At 38.3% G+C, this 18347-nt stretch overlaps 2 protein-coding genes across 2 annotated transcripts in view; one reads left to right on the top strand and one right to left on the bottom strand.

Moving 5' to 3' along the window:
* ACSF2 (acyl-CoA synthetase family member 2) overlaps positions 1-18347 on the top strand; it is a 79094-nt gene that overhangs the window by 30956 nt on the left and 29791 nt on the right. Inside the window, exons 8-10 of the mRNA XM_032209520.1 lie at positions 491-639; positions 2279-2370; positions 3455-3531. Coding sequence (XP_032065411.1) covers positions 491-639; positions 2279-2370; positions 3455-3531 — 318 coding nt within the window. The remainder of the gene's footprint in view (positions 1-490; positions 640-2278; positions 2371-3454; positions 3532-18347) is intronic.
* CHAD (chondroadherin) lies at positions 7644-18239 on the bottom strand. Its single transcript, XM_032209521.1, has 3 exons — positions 17460-18239; positions 8225-8388; positions 7644-7785 (listed from the first exon to the last, which is right to left on the bottom strand). Exons 1-3 carry the CDS (start codon positions 18237-18239, stop codon positions 7644-7646), a joined length of 1086 nt encoding a protein of 361 aa, XP_032065412.1.

Raw genomic sequence — 18347 nt, 5'->3', positions numbered from 1 at the left:
GGCCTTTGTAAGCTCCATTTTTAATTGGGACAGCCTCCTGCAACCCTCTACCAGCAAAAATGGACCCTTCCCCCCGAGTGGCCCTCATAAGCTCCGTTTTCGCTGTCAGAGGCACCATGGGCCAGACCTTTGCTATTTCCAGGTTGCCCCCAAGGACCATATCTAAGCACTCTGTGGGCCAGAACAGGCCCATGGACCTTGAGTTTGACACCCCTGCTGTAAAAATGTTCCTGAATTTTCAATTATAGGGAACTTTTTACATGGAAATTCCTATTTAAAAATGAAACAAATATTCTATAAAAGTCTAGGAATTGAAGAAGTCCATCCTGCCCTTCCCTTCTCCGGACACTATTCCATTTGTGTAACTCCAACGCTCTCTTCGTAAAGCTTCAGTAGGGATTCTTCTTGCTTATGCGATAAAATATTATAAACATGATGAAGGCTTCTATTGGAAGATATCTCACTCCTATCTTGTTTGTTTTGACCCTAGGAAGCTCGTTGCTGTGTTCCCGTTCCTCTCTACCACTGCTTAGGATCTGTGGGAGGCTGTATGGTGATGGCTGTGCATGGTGTCTCCCTTATTTTTCCATCTCTCAGCTTTAATGCCAAAGCCACTCTGAAAGCTATAGAAAAAGAAAAGTAAGAATCTGGCTGAAACTATGTTCTGGAAAGAGTATTAAAATTAAAGTTATTTGTACTAGTAACCAGTTAATAATGGGACGCGGTGGCTCAGTGGCTAAGACGCTGAGCTTGTCGATCAGAAAGGTCAGCAGTTCGGCGGTTCAAATCTCTAGCGCCGCATAACAGAATGAGCTCCTATTACTTGTCCCAGCTTCTGCCAATCTAGCGGTTCGAAAGCACATAAAAAATGCAAGTAGAAAAATAGGAACCCCCTTTGGTGGGAAGGTAACAGCGCTCCGTGAGTCTTTGGAATTTAGTCATGCCGGCCACATGACCACAGAGACGTCTTCGGACAGTCCTGGTTCTTTGGCTTTGAAACGGAGATGAACATGCCCCCTAGAGTCGGGAATGACTAGCACATATGTGCGAGGGGAACCTTTACCTTTTTAACTAGTTAATGCTAGTTACAGTTACCCTTAGTTTAGACCTTCGCTACCTTTCCCTCACCCTGTCCCCCCTTTTGCACCCTTTTCTCTTCTTTTGAGACAAAACTGGAATGTCTTTGACTCTTCCTTGTGTGGACCAAGCATACAACATGTGCAGGCAGTTTTTGGATACCTCTTTCCTTCTTCCCTGAAATATGAATATTGATTTGAAATATTGATTTGATCTTGGAATCTTAAGGAACAATCACTTAAATATGAGCCAGCAGTGTGCTGCAGCTGCCAAAAATGCCAATGTAGTCTTAGGCTGCATTAACAGAGGGATAGAATCAAGTGTGAGTACCACTTTATAAGGCCTTGGCATGACCACACTTGGTATATTGCATTCAGTTTTAGAATAGAATGGAGCTGGAAGGGTCCTTTGGAGGTCATCTAGTCCAGTCCCCTGCAGGAGACCCAATACCATTTCAGACAAATGGCTGTCCAGTTTCTTCATAAAAACCTCCAGTGATGAAGCATCCACAACTTCTGAAGGCAACCTGTTCATTGTTTTGGTTGCCACAATATGAAAAAAGATGTAGAGACTTTGGAAAGAGTGCAGACAAGAGTGGCAAAAAGGGGAGTGGAGGCTAAAACATATAAAGAGCGGTTGCAGGAATTGGTATGTCTCATCTATTGAAAAGAAGGACTAGGTATGACACGATAGCAGTGTTCTAGTTGCCACAAAAAAGAGGGAGTCAACCTATTCTCCAAAGCACCAGAAGCCAAAACAAGAAGCAATGGATGGAAACTAATCAAGGAAGAAAACAAATTAGAACGAAGGAGAAATTTTCTGACAGATAGAACAATTAACCAATGGAACAGAAGTTGCCTTCAGGAATTGTGGGTGCTCCATCACTGGAGGCTTTTTAAAAAAAGAGACTCGGCAGCCACTTATCTGGAATAGCACAGGGTCTCCTGCAGGGGGTTGGACTAGAAGACCTCCAAAGTCCCTTCCAATTCTGTTACTCTGTTCTGAAACTCATGCCAATCACCATTACTACATTTTAAAATTAAAATGTAGGGTTTGAGATGCACGCCTCGTTTTCCTTTTCGATGGGAAAATAGTTTCCTACAACTACAGAGGAAGGACACTTAGCCCTGCAGGTAAGTTTGATTGGAAAGATAATCTGTGTTTATTTCACCAGCCTGTAATTCTTTGTCTTTCTTTGAAGATGCACCCACGTGAATGGCACTCCAACAATGTTCATAGATATGTTAGGCCAGCCTGACTTTGACAGCTATGATCTCTCAAGTCTTCAAGGAGGTAAGTTAAAGGAACCTGAATATTGCAAAGCAAATAATTTAATTCATTAATAACTTATATTTAAATAAATATGTTTGCATAAACTCCCCAGACATGCATGTCGTTAAATTCCTATATGTGAAGGCATTTTGTGAACTAAACTCTTACTCATTAGCCTTTGCTATCACTGAAAGAAATGCATTTGTAAAATACTTTCCTCAAATGTGATTTTGCTTAATACGCATCTTATTGACTGCATTTTTTAGCAACATTTCCTAAACTGGACTTTTACACATGCTTATCTGAACCTGACCAGAAATAAACTCTCAGATAGAGGACCATAAATCATTTCCAGATGAAAGCATTCTGGTTTCTGTTCTTGTCTGAAAGAGTTCAAGTATCATAATAGGTCATTCTGACTCAGCCAGAAGCATTTTAATCTTAATCTTAAATCTTAAAACTGATCATTCCAAGTGGAAAACCAAATATCAAAACATTGCTGTTGGCAGAGGAAGGATACTGCAAACTCTCCATTCCCTCCCCACTCTGGGGCCAGCCAGAGGTGATATTTGCTGGTTCTCTGAACTACTCAAAATTTCCACTACCGGTTCTCCAGAACCTGTCAGAACCTGCTGAATTTCACCTCTGGGTTGGACCCAACAGAGTAGTCCTAGGAAGCCAAGTTGGCATTTTCCATGGAAGGTTTACCTTGTTTTGTGATTCTGTTTTACTTATTTTGCTATTTCTGTTACCGAAACAGCAAGGAGGATCACATATTGGTTTAATAAACTCTATTTATTTTTATATTCACCAGTGTGTGGCAGTAGATGTTAGGCATTGGTTGCACCTACATTCTGTATTACTAGGAATTAAAGTGCATGGAAGCATCTCAAAGCAAATCTTTGCAAAAACAAATCTCAGGTGGGAGTCCAAATAATTGTCTTCAAATAAGTTGAGTCTGCCTGTTTTATATATGTCATTTGGCTGTAAATCCAACTCTGTCTTAGGGATACTACGGAAATTATAAAGAATGTTTATATTTTAAAATCTGCAGTAATCTTAGAAGAATTTGAAGAAGTTTTTTACTTTTTTCCCCTCCTTCCAGGGGGTATTGGAGGTTCACCTGTGGTTCCTGAAGTCATGAAGAAGATTATCAACAAAATGAATATGCGGGATATAGTAGTGAGTCATTTATTTTATTCTTGAATTGTGTAGTTTCCTTTTGTGTATATTGTAGATGATCACAGGGTGTTAGGCTTGACCTCACAAAAAGCTTTGCACTGTGGTTGCTGCACGTCAAGATGAAAAGATGACACAATTTGCTTTGACAAGGTCATGTTCCCTGCCTCTAGGGATAACTGCAAAAGCTAGAAGAAGCTTCCTTATTTGTGCTCATACAGTACAATATATGCAGAGAACTCCTTGAAATTTTGCAAGTTGAGGCAGATGGCTTCTTTGCTTTTTTCTTGGCAGCCAAGAGGAGGCAGTATTGCATCATAAAGCATTTAAGGAAGAAGTAAAGTACTTGGCTGATGCTTTCATTGAAGCAAAGCATCCCTTTAAAGACCTACACAATTCTCCCACCATCGTTACTAACTTTCTGCATAAATGTTTTTCATTAGCTTTTTCAACTCCTCTTAAATATAACCGAGGGTATAACTAAACCGGGAACAGATGATGCAACAGGTTTCTAGAGGAAAGAAGCTATCTGTGTAAATAACTATAGGAACCTAGATGGGCAAGCACCAAGAGAAGGATTCATTTACATTCATACATCTTGATATGGGAATGATTTGGAGCTTAGTTTGAGCACTATGCGCTTGCTCACATTTTCTCTTCAACTAAGGCTAGGAGTGCTCATAATTTGGTAAGTGCTGATCACAACCCCAATCAAGTTGTTTCCTTTGGATTTTCCACTTCTTTGATAATGATCATAGGAGTAGAGGCTTTTTAGAATCTATGGGCTTATGGCATAGCAGGGGCTGTGTTTGGGGAAAAAAATCCTTTAATTTCTCTCTGTCTCTCTTAGTTGCTCCTATTTTCTCCAAAGGGCTAGAAAGCCCATTTCTACTATGGTATTGAAAGTAAAGGGCCCCAAGCCTTGAGAAAATAGTGGGAAGTGGTGAGATCTTGTCCTTCTCAAGGCAATTGTATAAGGAAGAAAGGGGACTTTGCTAGAATCTTTAGTTAAACTGGTGTGTACCCAGCCAGTGTATTGGGATGCATCTTTTCTTGTTTGTATATATTAAGCCTTCCGTCTTTATCATTAAAGATATAGATTGTAATACAATGTATACATATTTTTTCTTTCAGATGAACGATGAGGCTCTAGACAATCATTAAAGACTCTAAATTTCAGTTATCTGACAACCAGATATTTTTCTCTGTCTACTAAATATGAGACAAATATATATAGAGATTTTGCTTCATAGTATTTATACTTCTGTGCCAGAATAATTTTATAAAATTGGGAAGTGCTGTAAATACGGGGATCAGGAATATAGTATTTTTTTTTGTCAGAATTAGCAGATAATTTTTCTTTACACTGCATGAAAACTTTATCACTTTGTCTTTGCAGCAAAAGCTTTATACAGAAATTGTACATAAGAAAATATATAATTTGCTTTCTATATAGGAGTAAGAATAAAATCCCCTTGGGTGTCATTTACATTCAGTAATGAATAAATATATATGTTTATGAAATTTTAGGGTTACAATGCAATTAAACAGAAATGATAGGATTGTAAAATGCATGATGATAAATCACAGTCATCTCGCCAACTATAACAATATTTCTGAGATAAACAAATAGTCCAAGGTATCATTTTCTAATGTGGCATGTCTCTGCTCTCTTCCATTCCATTTGTCAAATTTCCTACTTTAAAAGAAAAGTCTTCTCTACACCAGTCTGTTAAGATACCCTCTATAAATGGGCTGAAAACCTTATGTGGGTACAGAAAGGACGCTGGCTAATATATCAGATTTTGCATTGCCCCAGTTATTTTCTAAATCTGTAGCTAACTAAAGAATGCAGGAAGGGAGAGTGAAGGTCAAGTTGTCTTGAAACACAGCCTGTTGTATCATTTGTGATTGTTTTTAAATTAAAGAGGTCTTATTCCCAGGTTGTTGTTTTTTTTTAATTTGGGAGGGGGAATCAGTTTTCTCTGTATACTGGAATTAAACTGAAATTAAATCTAATTAGGTCTTTCTCATCATAAGAATGAGTAGCATTACAATCCTAATTTCCATTTTTAGGTTTTTGATTCCATAAGATACCCTGATTCTCTTTTATTCAATTCAGTTCTTCTATTGTAAATAGCCAACTCCCTCTTTTCTTATGACTAGATCACACATCTTTTATCTTTAAAAAATACAGGGCCATCATTTAACTTCCTCAAGTGGGGAAATACTCTATTCAACGAGCTGTACCTTAAGAATAATATAACATAAGTTAACTTAAGTATATCAGGTCAAAACCTTCTCATATATCTATTTTTAGTTCTTACAACATGGAGAATGGATTTGAAATACAAGTCTAACTTTGTTAGCCATTCATTAAACGTATAACTACTTTGCTACATATACAGCAAATTCAAACATTTAAGGCAGTACCTAGCATTACTAATTAAAATGCGTTTATTCTTATTTTCCCTATCAGTTTTTTTAATAACTTAAAGATTCAAGATTGTCCTAGGACTGTTCTCTTAATTTGCTTCCAATCAAATGGCTCTTAGTAGAAAGGCATTGTACTGCTGCTCCATATATTTAAAAGTTTGGGTTTCAAAAATATAGAAGTCATAGTGAAAAAACACAGAAGGGTTACAAATGGAAGACAACAAAAGATAATGATACCATTTCTTAGATTAACTAACAATTAGATAAATAATTCATCTGGTATCCAAATAACTAGGAACGCTATAGATCAGTTTCTAGATATGACATGAGCTGTGAAACTGTGACGACAAGATCACTTGCAAAGACCAGAGTCACTATCCTCATGATTTAAAATTGGTTTGGGGGAAGAGAAAAAGCTATGATTTTAAAGTCTGTGTTTTAGTTTCTAAGTAAATTGAGAATTCCCTAATGTTCTTCGTTTCTCACCTTTTCATGCTCAAAATACAATGCCTGGCTTTCCTGAGCTCAGAGACCTAACTTTTAAATTATATTTTCCCCATAGTATAAGATGCTTCTACAAATAACTTATATACCACCATCTGGCTTCCATTTATCTCATTTAGCACACTCCCATCACTTTTTCCATGTTGACAATCTCTAGAAATAAAGTAAAATAAACAAATGCCATTCTTTCCCTTAGAAGACTGACGTATTCTAACGTAAGGAGACTTTTTATGCTTTCTGTTCATTTCTTGGTTGTTGGAAGCAAATCCTGGAGATCAAATGGCTGGCTGAATGACAGCAAGAAAGATGACTGTATTTTATAGGCAAGATCTCATTTGGCTTGTTGTAGCTCTGTCATGCATTTATTAGAAACATTTATGTTTCTAAAAAATATCATTTAAAATAATATTTATAATATGAGGGGCAGGGAGACTGTATGGTAGATTCCACCTGAAATTTGCCTGCTGCAGGATATAGATATGTTTGAGATTCACTGTTTCTGAGAGAAAGGGGTTTTTTAGGGTGAAGGACTTGGAAGGCATCAGTACTTTTCTGGTTGGTTGGTTGATTGAAGTGAAGAGTTACCTGGAATTTTTTGCACCCTGTTCATGAGAAAAAGAGATCTTCTAAGCAAGAGAAACAACAATGATGATGATAGTTTAGGGCCTTCAATGATTTAAGGGAGTTCACATCCTTTATCTAATCTTTAACCTTTCTAAATAATGCAGGGAAATAATACTGTAGATGAAGAAAAATTGAGGCTTCATGATAGGAGCAAGTTGTACCTTCAATCTTTCACTGATTATGCTCACAACTCCTATACTTAAGTAAAATTACATTGGCATTCTAAACAGAGTGAGGTATTGAAATGGTCTGTGATAATGTTTTTGAGAGATAGGAGGAAGAGGAGGAGATTAGGTAACAATCAGATAAGAGACAACTTAGCCCACAGAAGAAATGGGGCAGGGCACGGGAAATATCTCGGAAGGGAGGGACCCTCCCTAGTTTCTTGGACTGTAAAGGAGGGGAGAGAAATATACATTTAGATTTGCAAAATTTGTACTTTAACCTTACAATAAGATAGTGTTAGTCATAGCTGGCATTTCTTGTCTAGACCACCTCTAAGGATTGTCAGATATTTAACTGAAAATTCTGAAAAAAACTGGATTGCCTGCTTAATGGCGATTCCCTTTTTTGGATCTCTTAGAGGGAAGTTTGCAGCTACGGAGCGCAGCAGTGTCTCGAATCTGCTGTCCTCGAGTCTGAGGAGGTGATGCACAGACTGCATCTGGGCGAGTACGAGTAGATCCCAGCCACCTAAAGAAAAAGAAAAATCCTCAGAATCACCCAAGGAGAACATGGTTAAGCAGATTTTCAGTGTGACCCTTCATGGCCTTTATTAATTCATCATTACCATCTCCCCTCCCCAACATACTTTTGAGGAATTTAGCAAGATGGGCAGGATCAGTACTCTTCAGAGGTGGTATTCAGTAGGTTCTGACCAGTTCTGGAGAACCGGTAGTGGAAATTTTGAGTAGTTCCGTGAACCGGTAAATACCTGACTGGCCCCACCCCCATCTATTCTCTGCCTCCTGAGTCTCGGCTGATTGGGAAGAAATGGGGATTTTGCAGTAACCTTCCCCCTGGAGTGGGGTGGGAATGGAGATTTTACAATATCCTGCCCCCGCTACGCCCACCAAGCCACGCCCACAGAACCAGTAGTAAAAAAATTGAATCTTACCACCGGTACTCTTACCTGCGCAAAGGTGCTAACTGACAAGAACAATGCCAAGGGTTGATGGACAGGGAGAGTGTCTCAAGACGGGTGAATGGAAAGCTTCTAGGAAGACTGGAAATTTTGTTGTGCTCTATATGAACGTTCTTCAGTGCAGTTGTTCCAACGAATGCTTTATCTGAAAACTGAAGCAGAAGAGCAGGTATTAATAATGATAAATAAATTGAAATCATGGTTATCCTCTAGTTCTAGTTAAACAATCAGTTTTGGGTAATGATCCAAAATTTTAGAAATTAAAGAGAGTGTTAGGTAAGCTCCCCGTTGGGAGAGTGAGTGAGTTCAGAGAAGCGTTGTGAGAATTGTGTTGGAGAACACACAAACCAGCATACAGAGACACTGCAGTTTAAGTAGGCTTTTACTTTCGTGGAAATAGAGGTATCAGAGTCCATCAAACAGTCCAAGTCATACATGGATAAGACAGTCAGTCATCAACGTCTTTCAGTTAAGGGATAATCCAAATAACATAGTCCAGTATCATATAATCAGCAGTTGCAAAACTTACAATAGCTCATGGCACTTTCATGGCAGCCAGTTTCCAGAACACTCAGATCAGATCAGCCCAGCATCTAACAGAGAACTAACAGTCATTCTGGCTCCCTCTTATGGCCAATTGAGGAAAACGGCAACCAATCACATTTTACAGTATGATTTAAAGAAACAGGTACAACATTGTTACATGATTTATATATTGCCAACCCAACCGTTAGATTATATTCCTAACAGAGAGGGAAGGCAAAAGCATAGCTCAATGTCCAGTGGTCATTCTTCCTGACTTCTGTCTTGCTTGGTATTCTGTTCGAATGTTGTAAAAATATTTTGTAACATTTTAGGGGATGGGAATCAGGACAAGAGGTAGAATGGAACACTCTTTCCACCTTCTGCAACTTCACACAACCCATTCCTTGATGCAAATCGACCTCCTGGCATATACTATAAATACATTAAAAATGTCATACATGCCAAGGAACAATGACAGGTCCTGATAGTTACTTGCCTAACATGTGAAATGATCCACATTTCCATCCTTTTGACGATAAGCACCTTTCGGAAATAAAACACCATGATATTGAATTGTAGAAAAATCGTAAAAAAAAAAAAAGAGAAAGAAACAAGCATGTGTGGGAATGTGTTGAAAGGCTAATACTTGACAGTTTCTTAAATGCTTTGCTTTGGTTGTGTGCCCTTTACAGTTTTAAAGGAAAGGTGTTCTTCAGCTTCTCCCATTTTTTTTAGATATTTCTTCATCCTAAACCAGCAAAAACGTTTTCTGGCTTCTAGAACTGAAATTCTTTCTGGCATCCTGTTGCCACATATAGAGAGAGGAATATTTGTAGAGACTCAAAAGGGTTGCAGACTTGGTCAGTATCCAGTGAACTCCCAATGGAAAGTTACACTTGGCGTTCACATAGAAGCAGGAAGGCAAATTTCCAGATGCTCAGATTCCTCTTCCCATCTCTTGGTCCTAACTGGTTATTCATTAGTGCTGAAGAATCAAAATGTTTACATCCTAAAGTCTTGGCTTCAAGAATTTAACTCTCCTGTGGAACTAGGATGGCAAAAGTAAGGGAGTTAAGACAGCTATTCCTACTTTTTCGCTTAAGCCTATCTCTTGGTATTGATTTAGTTTGCAATAATTGTTTTAAAGATAGCACACACTCTCTTGAAAGCTTGTCTATCAGAAAGGTCAGCAGTTTGGTGGTTCAAATCCCTAGCGTCGCGTAACGGAGTGCGCTCCTGTTGTCCCAGCTTCTGCCAAGTGCCAACCTAGCAAATAGAAAAATAGACCCCACCTTTGATGGGAAGGTAACAGCGTTCCATGCGCCTTCAGAATTAATCATGCTAGCCACATGACCACGGAGACCTCTTCGGACAGCGCTGGCTCTTCAGCTTTGAAACGGAGATGAGCACCGCCCCCTAGAGTCGGGAATGACTAGCACATATGTGTGACTGGAACCTTTACCTTTTACACACACACACACACACACACACACACACACAGATTATGACTTGTATATATTATGAGATTTTTTAAAATCTTGTAATCTTGCTTCCTATATGGAAATGTATCAAGGATTAGGAGACTCTAAACTTCATAATCTTCCATGTGTGTCCCTTGTGTTTTCCTACTACTGCTTCAGTCCTTTTTTATCTTTTCACAAGAAGTCCGATCAGGGAGGAAAGTGAGAATAATTGCAGTTTTGATCAAGAAGCAGTTTGATGAAACAGATTTCCAGAAAATCCTCTAAGTTCCTGTCCCATTTTTAAAAGCATGTAGCTTTTAAATATCTGGATATAGGAAAGCATTTCTCCCATTCCAGCATCTTAACAATAAAATATTCATCTCTTCCAATCTGATAGCATTGCCAAAATCAAATTATACAAAATACTGGTTTGTTGTAACAGTTGAATAATGGACATCAAGGAATTTCCAATTGTACCTATTTCCTGAAATTTATCTGTGAACCATTGCTGAATGAATCCCAGCAGATCCTATTTGAGCTGTTGGTAATATTTTTTTTTATGACAGATATGAGAATAGATATCTAACCTTTTCAGCCAATTGAAGAACATTTTATCCTTTAAACGATTATATTTTAATCTGTAAATCTTCATTTTTGCATTTCAAAAATGCAAATTTCAAAAAATACTGTAATTCTGTCTCCTTTGTGTACGTAGGAGATCTCAAATTGTTGCTTCGTATTTTTGGTAGTATCTTGGTAATTTTTACAGCTATCACCAGTCTTCCATGGAGTTGCCTCTCTTGGCATCCATCTTTCACTTCAAACTGTGGAAGAGATAGGGATCTGGGAACCTATGCTATCTTTCTGGCAGTTAAGAACTCATCATACAAAATTTGAAAATAAAGATTCTATAAAGCTGCTTCCTGGTGTTAGAGCATAGAGGTATATCTATTCAGAGTATTCATTCTCTTCTTGGGAGATAGCCAAATCACACAATAAAATCAAGATTTATTTTTAAAAGAAAAGATAACATGTAACTCTTTTTATTTATTTTTTAATATTAAAATTCATAAACTTAATATTGTAGAAAATGGATTATAGAGCTGCCAAATTATGAAATAGCAGTTTAATTAAAATTAAAAAAAAGATTAAAATATATAGAAATGATATAAGATGGAATTAATTTGTCACAGATCTCTCAGAAACTCCAGAAATATAGTGAGAAAAGAATCCAAATGGTTATTAGAATGCAGTACTGCAGGCTACTTCTGCTGACTGCCGGCTGACTGCAATTTGGCAGATCAAACCTCACCAGGCTCAAGGTTGACTTCTATCCTTCCAAGGCCAGTAAATTGAGGACCCAGATTGTTGGGGGGCAATAGGCTGACTTGGTAAACCACTTAGAGAGGGCTGTAAAGCACTGTGACATGGTATATATGTGCAATTGCTTTAAGATATAAGCTTACTTATATCTTAGAGCCAAGAGCCAAGGTGGCGCAGTGGTTAAATGCAGCACTGCAGGCTACTGCTAGATCAGCAGGTCAGCGGTTCAAATCTCACCGGCTCAGGGTTGACTCAGCCTTCCATCCTTCCGAGGTGGGTAAAATGAGGACCCAGATTGTTGGGGGCAATATGCTGACTCTCTGTAAACCGCTTAGAGAGGCCTGAAAGGCCTATGAAGCGGTATATAAGTCTATTGCTATTGCTATTGCTATTGCTATTACTCAAATAGATAAAAGATAAGACATAAATCCAATTTTCTAATTTTTGCAGACAAGAACTTAGGAAGATGACATCTGATTTAGATCTACACACAAAGCAAAATATACCTAATACCGATTCTCGGTAGATCATTTTTATTCTTTGCTACCGAAATAGAAACTAAGAAATAGTTTTGTGTAGTGGGGCCGGAAACCAGGAGACCAAGTTCTAGCCCCACCTTGGACATGAAGCCAGCGGGATTATGAGCTAGTCACTCTCTCAGCTATAGGAAGGAAGCAATGGCAAACCACTTCTGAAAAACCTTGCCAAGAAAACTGCAGGGACTGTATATAGCAGACTATTACTGTGCATTTATATTGTGTTTGCACTGTCCTGCATCTGAATTCTTTGTGTTATGTATCATGAATGTGATTTTTCCATAATCACAATTGGTTATTTTTACCTAATTAAAATATGATTACTATAATCTATTATTTGTTTGGGAAAAAGCCTACTTGAAACCATGATGAGAACAACCAATGTCCTTTTACTTGGAGTATTGGTTTAGACTACTGTGTATTGGCTAGCTTCACAAATCTGTTTTGACAATATTCTACTTCATTAGAACAAAATACACCAAAGATGTGTGGAATATGATAGTAAATCCCTTTCATAGGCATCTTGGTGGAATGGATTAATCATTTTGTACAAGATCTTAACCATATTTGCTAAGATCTGTCAAAATTAATCTATTGGCAGTAGAATTAATAATTAAAGAAAACTTTCTAGTTTGACTATTGTCTTGGAGATAATTCGGACTAATTTACTGTGCTGTAGAATTCTTTCCATGTTATGAATAAAATATACCACTTAATGCCCTTAATAATTGTTTTAAATGATTAGTTTGTTCTTTTTCATTAGGTCTGTCATCCACTTGTAAAATGCTGTCGTGTTAAAGAAAATTCAGCTAGCTACTGACTACATGCACTGAGAACAGATACTCAGTGATCAAAAATTTGCTGTCAGAAATAGGTACTCATTTGTGGAGTTTATCTTAATACTACCAGTTTGTCCTGGAAAACTATATATATATAATTGCTACGCCAAAGTAGAATAAGAGTGTAAGTTTGAAGATTAATCTTGCAAGAAAATCTAAGAGGAAGGAATTGTTTCTTATGCTACTATAAGAGCATGGATATTGTTTTATTTGTTTGTTTATATACAATTTTTATTATTTTTACAAATAACTTAAGATGATGAACATACTCAACACAGCTTCCTCCTATTTCTCCCACAACAACCACCCTGTGAGGTGACTTGAGCTGGGTTTCATAGCCAAGGCAGAACCTGAACTCATGGTCTTTTATTTTCTAGCCCAGTGCCTTAACTACTGGATCAAACTGGCTTTTCATCCTTTTGTAGTGGCATGGAAGGCACCATATCTTAGAGACTTTCAACATACTTAGAGGTTATATGTGGCTAGTACTAAAAAAAATCCAGAAGTTTTGGGTGCTCCATTACTGGAGGTTTTTAATAAGAGATGGGATAGCCATTTGTCCAGAATGATGTAGCGTCTCCTGCTTGAGTAGGGGGTTGGAGTAGAAGACCTCCAAGGTCTCTTCCAATTCTGGTATTCTGTAACTACTGTAGAATAAGACTGGATGGAGGGAACAATAATAAAATGTCTTTACAGGTAGAAGAATAGGGTATTGCTTGTTGAAATCACCATACTGGGAAATGAAACAATAAAATACCTATGAATTGCAACTCATATTGGAACTCAGGGGTCATAATGTCACTAAGATAACTTTTGCTTCCCCATGGGCTGCTTTTGTGTTACATTCCTTTAAAACAAAGAGGGAAATCATAATGAGATACTGAAAAAGGCAAAAGTGTTTATAATAGTGTGGACAGCTCCTATGTGTATTTAAAAAACAACAACTGAAAAATCTATGGGGTTGTTAAATAGCAATCTTATTGCTGGTATACAGTGAAGATCAAAATGTGATCATTGATTCTGTATTGCAAGAAGTCATTAGTACAGTGCACATTTCTTCATTCTTGAATCTTTTTGTTTAGAACAATACCTTCTTCATTTTCTTTATTTTATTGTGCACAGTGCCTTTTTCTGCAGAAGTCTTTTGGAAATGCTTTATTCCTTCATATATATCTGTTACAAGAGACCTTTTTTATGTTCCAGGATTCCCACACAGTTTCCCGAAATGCACAGAATTATGAGCAAGTTTTAAAGATTTTGCAAATGAAGAAAGGGCTATGCTATCATCAAAAAATCTCCACATTATTTTGGGCATGAATGAATTATTCTTTCCACCCAAGTTTCCTCCTCTTTCTAGCTACCAGCTTTAACATCTATCATCCTATATCTGTACTTTATGTTGCTTCTTAGCATTCTAATTTACTAAGCTTTTCATTCTGCCTTCACTCTGTGTTCCTTGATTTTCTGGGAGATGATTGTTTTGCTGATTTGATACACTTGTACAATTTCATCATGGCACTAAAGCCATTGGAAATAGTGCTTCTTGTTCACCTGGAAGGCTTCCATCCTGCCGCTTCTCTTTAGTGTGGTTTCTTGTTCCATCAGGGACATGGTATATCTGACATGAGGTCATTCTGTTTCCTATTTACAACCAGATTCTCATATATCATGCCTCTGCACGAGGGACATGATTCATTCGTTGAGAAGAAGGGGAGTATTTTGTTGCTTACCTGAGTATGCCACTAACTTTCCAGAGAGAACAGGACTTCTTTGTGAAGTGCTGTGAGAGTTTCCTTTGAGAGATGACCCATAAACAAATCCTTCTTAATGAAGTATAAGATTGGGGGGGGGGGGGAGAGAAGAGAAAAAAAAGAAGTACATCCTTGTGTGTGCTCAGTTTATCTGTCTCCAGTGTTCTCCAGGTTGTACTATCATCCACCTCTTTTTGAAAGTCACAACATTTTACCAACAATTGATCAACCCAATCTTTTAAGAATGGAGCCTAACTCTCCTCACAACCTTTCATGTGTATCTTTTTCCTTCCTCCCACCCTCCCTCCCTCTTTTCTCTTTCAATACAAGTATGTGTGCGAATTGTAATGTGTGTGTATATGTGTGTGTATCATATACACTTTTATGCTGATGGAACTTACATATTGAATTAAAACAAACCATAATGTTTAGTTCTGGTTTAGTATGTTATGTGAGTTTACCCACAGTAGTTTGTAAAAAAGTGATTTAAGGCTTAGTGTGTTGGGTCAATCTAGCTCATTGTGGCTTAGGTGAAAACCTGATAGACACCTAGGGCTCATCCACATGTCACTCTAACTGCAGCATGAGCGAAATTCCGGTGGTGTTGCCTTCATGTTTTGAAGGAAAGAGCACTAGGTTTATGGTCAATTTAAACTGGGAAAGAGCTGGGCTATGTCAGCTGGGCAATGCTAGTTGTATATATACACACACACACATACATACATATACACACACGGACTCTCTACATATTCTCTACATCTATTTATATAGGTATACATATACATGCATGCATATACATATACAGATGTTCTTTTATGAAATATAAAAGAGAAAATAAATGGAACAGCATTGAGAAGCATAAGCAAAAGGTAAAGGTTATCAGGTTCCATTTCTAGATACTAGATTTATCACTTGCTAGTAAGATTTAAGCTCATGAGGACATTGCAGGAAAGTTATCAGGTATATTTATGCACCAGTTCAGTGGTGGGTTGCCAGATTTTTTACAATCGGTTCAGATGTTCTCTTTGTGTGCATGTGACAGCATCTGGCTGGGTGGGCAGAGCCTCCCCCTGCCACTACTAGTGGTTTGCCCAATCCAGGATGAACCGGGAGCAACCCACCTCTGCACCAGTTCTGGTGATGTGAGGAAGAGCCCTTAGATAATAAATCATGATTAAACAATCTCATCTAAGACTGTAATAAAATATTTGCTTTTTACAGTTAAGCAAATCATATGTAGCATGAGATGTAAACTCGGTCCATCTCTCTCTCTCTCTCTCTCTCTCTCTCTCTCTCTCTCTCTCTCTCTCTCTCTCTCTCTCTCTCTCTCTCTCTCCCTCCCTCCCTCCCTCCCTCCCTCCCTCCCTCCCTCCCCCTCTCTCTTTAAGGGTAATTTCCTTTATTTAGGTCAGCAGTATGCCAGCTAATAAATAAAACAAAACTGGTGAATGAATGCTCACAAACAATATTTCACAGATGAGATAAAGACAGTAAGGAAAAGAGGAGATGAAATGAGTAGCGGTATGGTGGAGGCAAGTAAGAAGTTGTGAAAATGAAGGACAACAAAACAGAATTTATTTAACTTCTGTTACAGGGAAAGAAAAAGCCTCTGTAAGCTGACTACAGAGATAGGTGGCAATATAAATTTGATAAGTAAAATAAATAGAATAAACAAGCAAACAAGCACAATGCAAGACAGAGAATGTTTGCTGTTTTTTTCCTGCCCAGATAAATTTAGTTCAGAATCTAAATATGGAGAACCACTTTTATTGAATAAAAATCCATGTAACCCAGCCAAACCTGACTGCCAATCTGCTAATTACAAGACTAATGGTCTTGTGTACAGCTTATTAAATGGACAACTAATACCTGTGTAACTGTAGCCTTTTGCTCCAGAGAAACATTTCTTTTCCTTTCCATCATCTTCGTACTGTTATCTGATTACTGTTTGCAGACATGCTGGGCTGGATAATTTTGGGAGTTGAGGTCCACAACATCTTAAAGTGGCCAAGGTTGGGAAACACTGATTTAAGATCTTCTATCCTTTTTGCTTTCATCTTTAAAACCAGCAGAGACCGTGCTATTGAAAAGTGATGGTCCCTTAGTCTTTGAGCTCTGATATTACAATACAAAGGGTGAGTGGAAAGGAAAGAAGCAGAGTCCCCCTTCCTTTTCCTCAGTTCCATTCTTCTGGGTCACCTCACCATGAATGTGACCAGGCATAATCATCCAATCTGGTTCCATTTTCTTTGCCAATCAGAAGATGTCCCCAGTTTCTGAACAAATAAATAACCATTTCAAGGCAGACACAGACTTGTCTGTGGAGGGAGGAAATGTGCAATTCCTTTCTTTGTGGTTTAACTTCTGTTTTGAAAGACTTCCCTCCCCCCCCTTTCGATTGAGAGCTATATATTTTGCGTCAATCAAAGGTCTGTTTTTAGGATTCTATATAACCTAAATGTAAAGTTTTAATACTCCTGCAATGCTTTTCCTAATTGTAGTATTCTATTTCCTCCCCCACCCTACTCCTGTCATCGCCCAATTGGATTATAAGGAATAACTCAGAATAATGATAGTAGTATTCATTCCTGTCAGAGAAAGTAAAAAGTTGTGCTTGAGAGTTTCCCTTTGAGGCATGGACCGAATCTGTCCCTGACTGTGTAGAATTCATCCTCTATTTCTTGGTTATGTTGCCAAATGATGGGATTTGACAAATGGACAGATTGATACATTACACATTGTAGAAAGAAGGAAAAAGAAGGCAGAAAGCTCTGAGAAATTCTTACCTTTTCTAATCCCATGTTGTCCAAGCTGAGAGTCTCCATGTACCGTCCAAAAGATTGGAAGGCTAAATCTGGAATAGACTTTATTGGGTTGTTTGAGAGCTTCAGGTCTTCCACCACCCTTAATTTGCTCATGGCAGACACAGGGTAGCTGCTTAGCTGGTTCTTATCCAAGTGGAATATGGCTAGGTTTTCCACATCTTCCAATGCCCCAGGTTGGATGGAGGAGATTGAGTTATTAGAGAGATAGAGCCAGCGAAGATTCTTAGTACCATGAAAGGCTCCTGATCTCAGCTCTCGGAGCCTGTTGTTACCTAGTTGCAGGATGAAAAGATTAATCAGTGGAGAAAGGAGCCCCGTGGGCAGATCAGATATCTTGTTATGATCTAGGTAGAGGTAAGTAAGTTCTGCCAGGTCATCAAAGGCTCCCATCTTTATGGTACTGATGTCATTATTTGACAAGTAAAGGTAGACCAGCTGCTTCAGGCTGCGGAAAGCTCCACTGGAGATTTCTTTGATGTGAGAATGTTGGAGGTGAAGAGATACAAGATTTTTCATCTCTCTGAAACCATTGGTCGGCAGCACAGGGAAATTGTTCCTCTGCAGATTGAGAAGCCGAGTCTGCTCAGCTACTTTGGGAATCCTTCTCAATCCAACATTGTCACAAATGACATGGTGGAGGTCTCCTCCATGACAATGACAATTCTGAGGACAGGCCTGAAGAACAGGAAGAAGGCATATAAGCAAGGCAATGGATTTGAGCAAGATGTTTGATGGGTCCATGCCTACAGAGCTGTTGTAGACATGCAGGAGGAGGGAGAAGGTTGAATGAAAGAGAAAGTAAGTCTGCAGCATGTTGAACACAGCCCTATTTATAATGCTGTTAAAAAG

Source organism: Thamnophis elegans, chromosome 2, assembly GCF_009769535.1.
Source record: "Thamnophis elegans isolate rThaEle1 chromosome 2, rThaEle1.pri, whole genome shotgun sequence".
NCBI classification, from domain to species: Eukaryota; Metazoa; Chordata; class Lepidosauria; order Squamata; family Colubridae; genus Thamnophis; species Thamnophis elegans.
This window is presented reverse-complemented; position numbering and strand designations above follow the sequence as displayed.

Coding starts and splice junctions, on each gene's coding strand:
- CHAD (XM_032209521.1), bottom strand. CDS start 18,239: ATGGACCCATCAAACATCTTGCTCAAATCCATTGCCTTGCTTATATGC. Junction 8,389..17,459: donor ACAACATGGGATTAGAAAAG/GTAAGAATTTCT, acceptor CTTCTGCTTCAG/TTTTCAGATAAAGCATTCGT. Junction 7,786..8,224: donor CAGTTAGCACCTTTGCGCAG/GTAAGAGTACCG, acceptor CTTTTTCTTTAG/GTGGCTGGGATCTACTCGTA.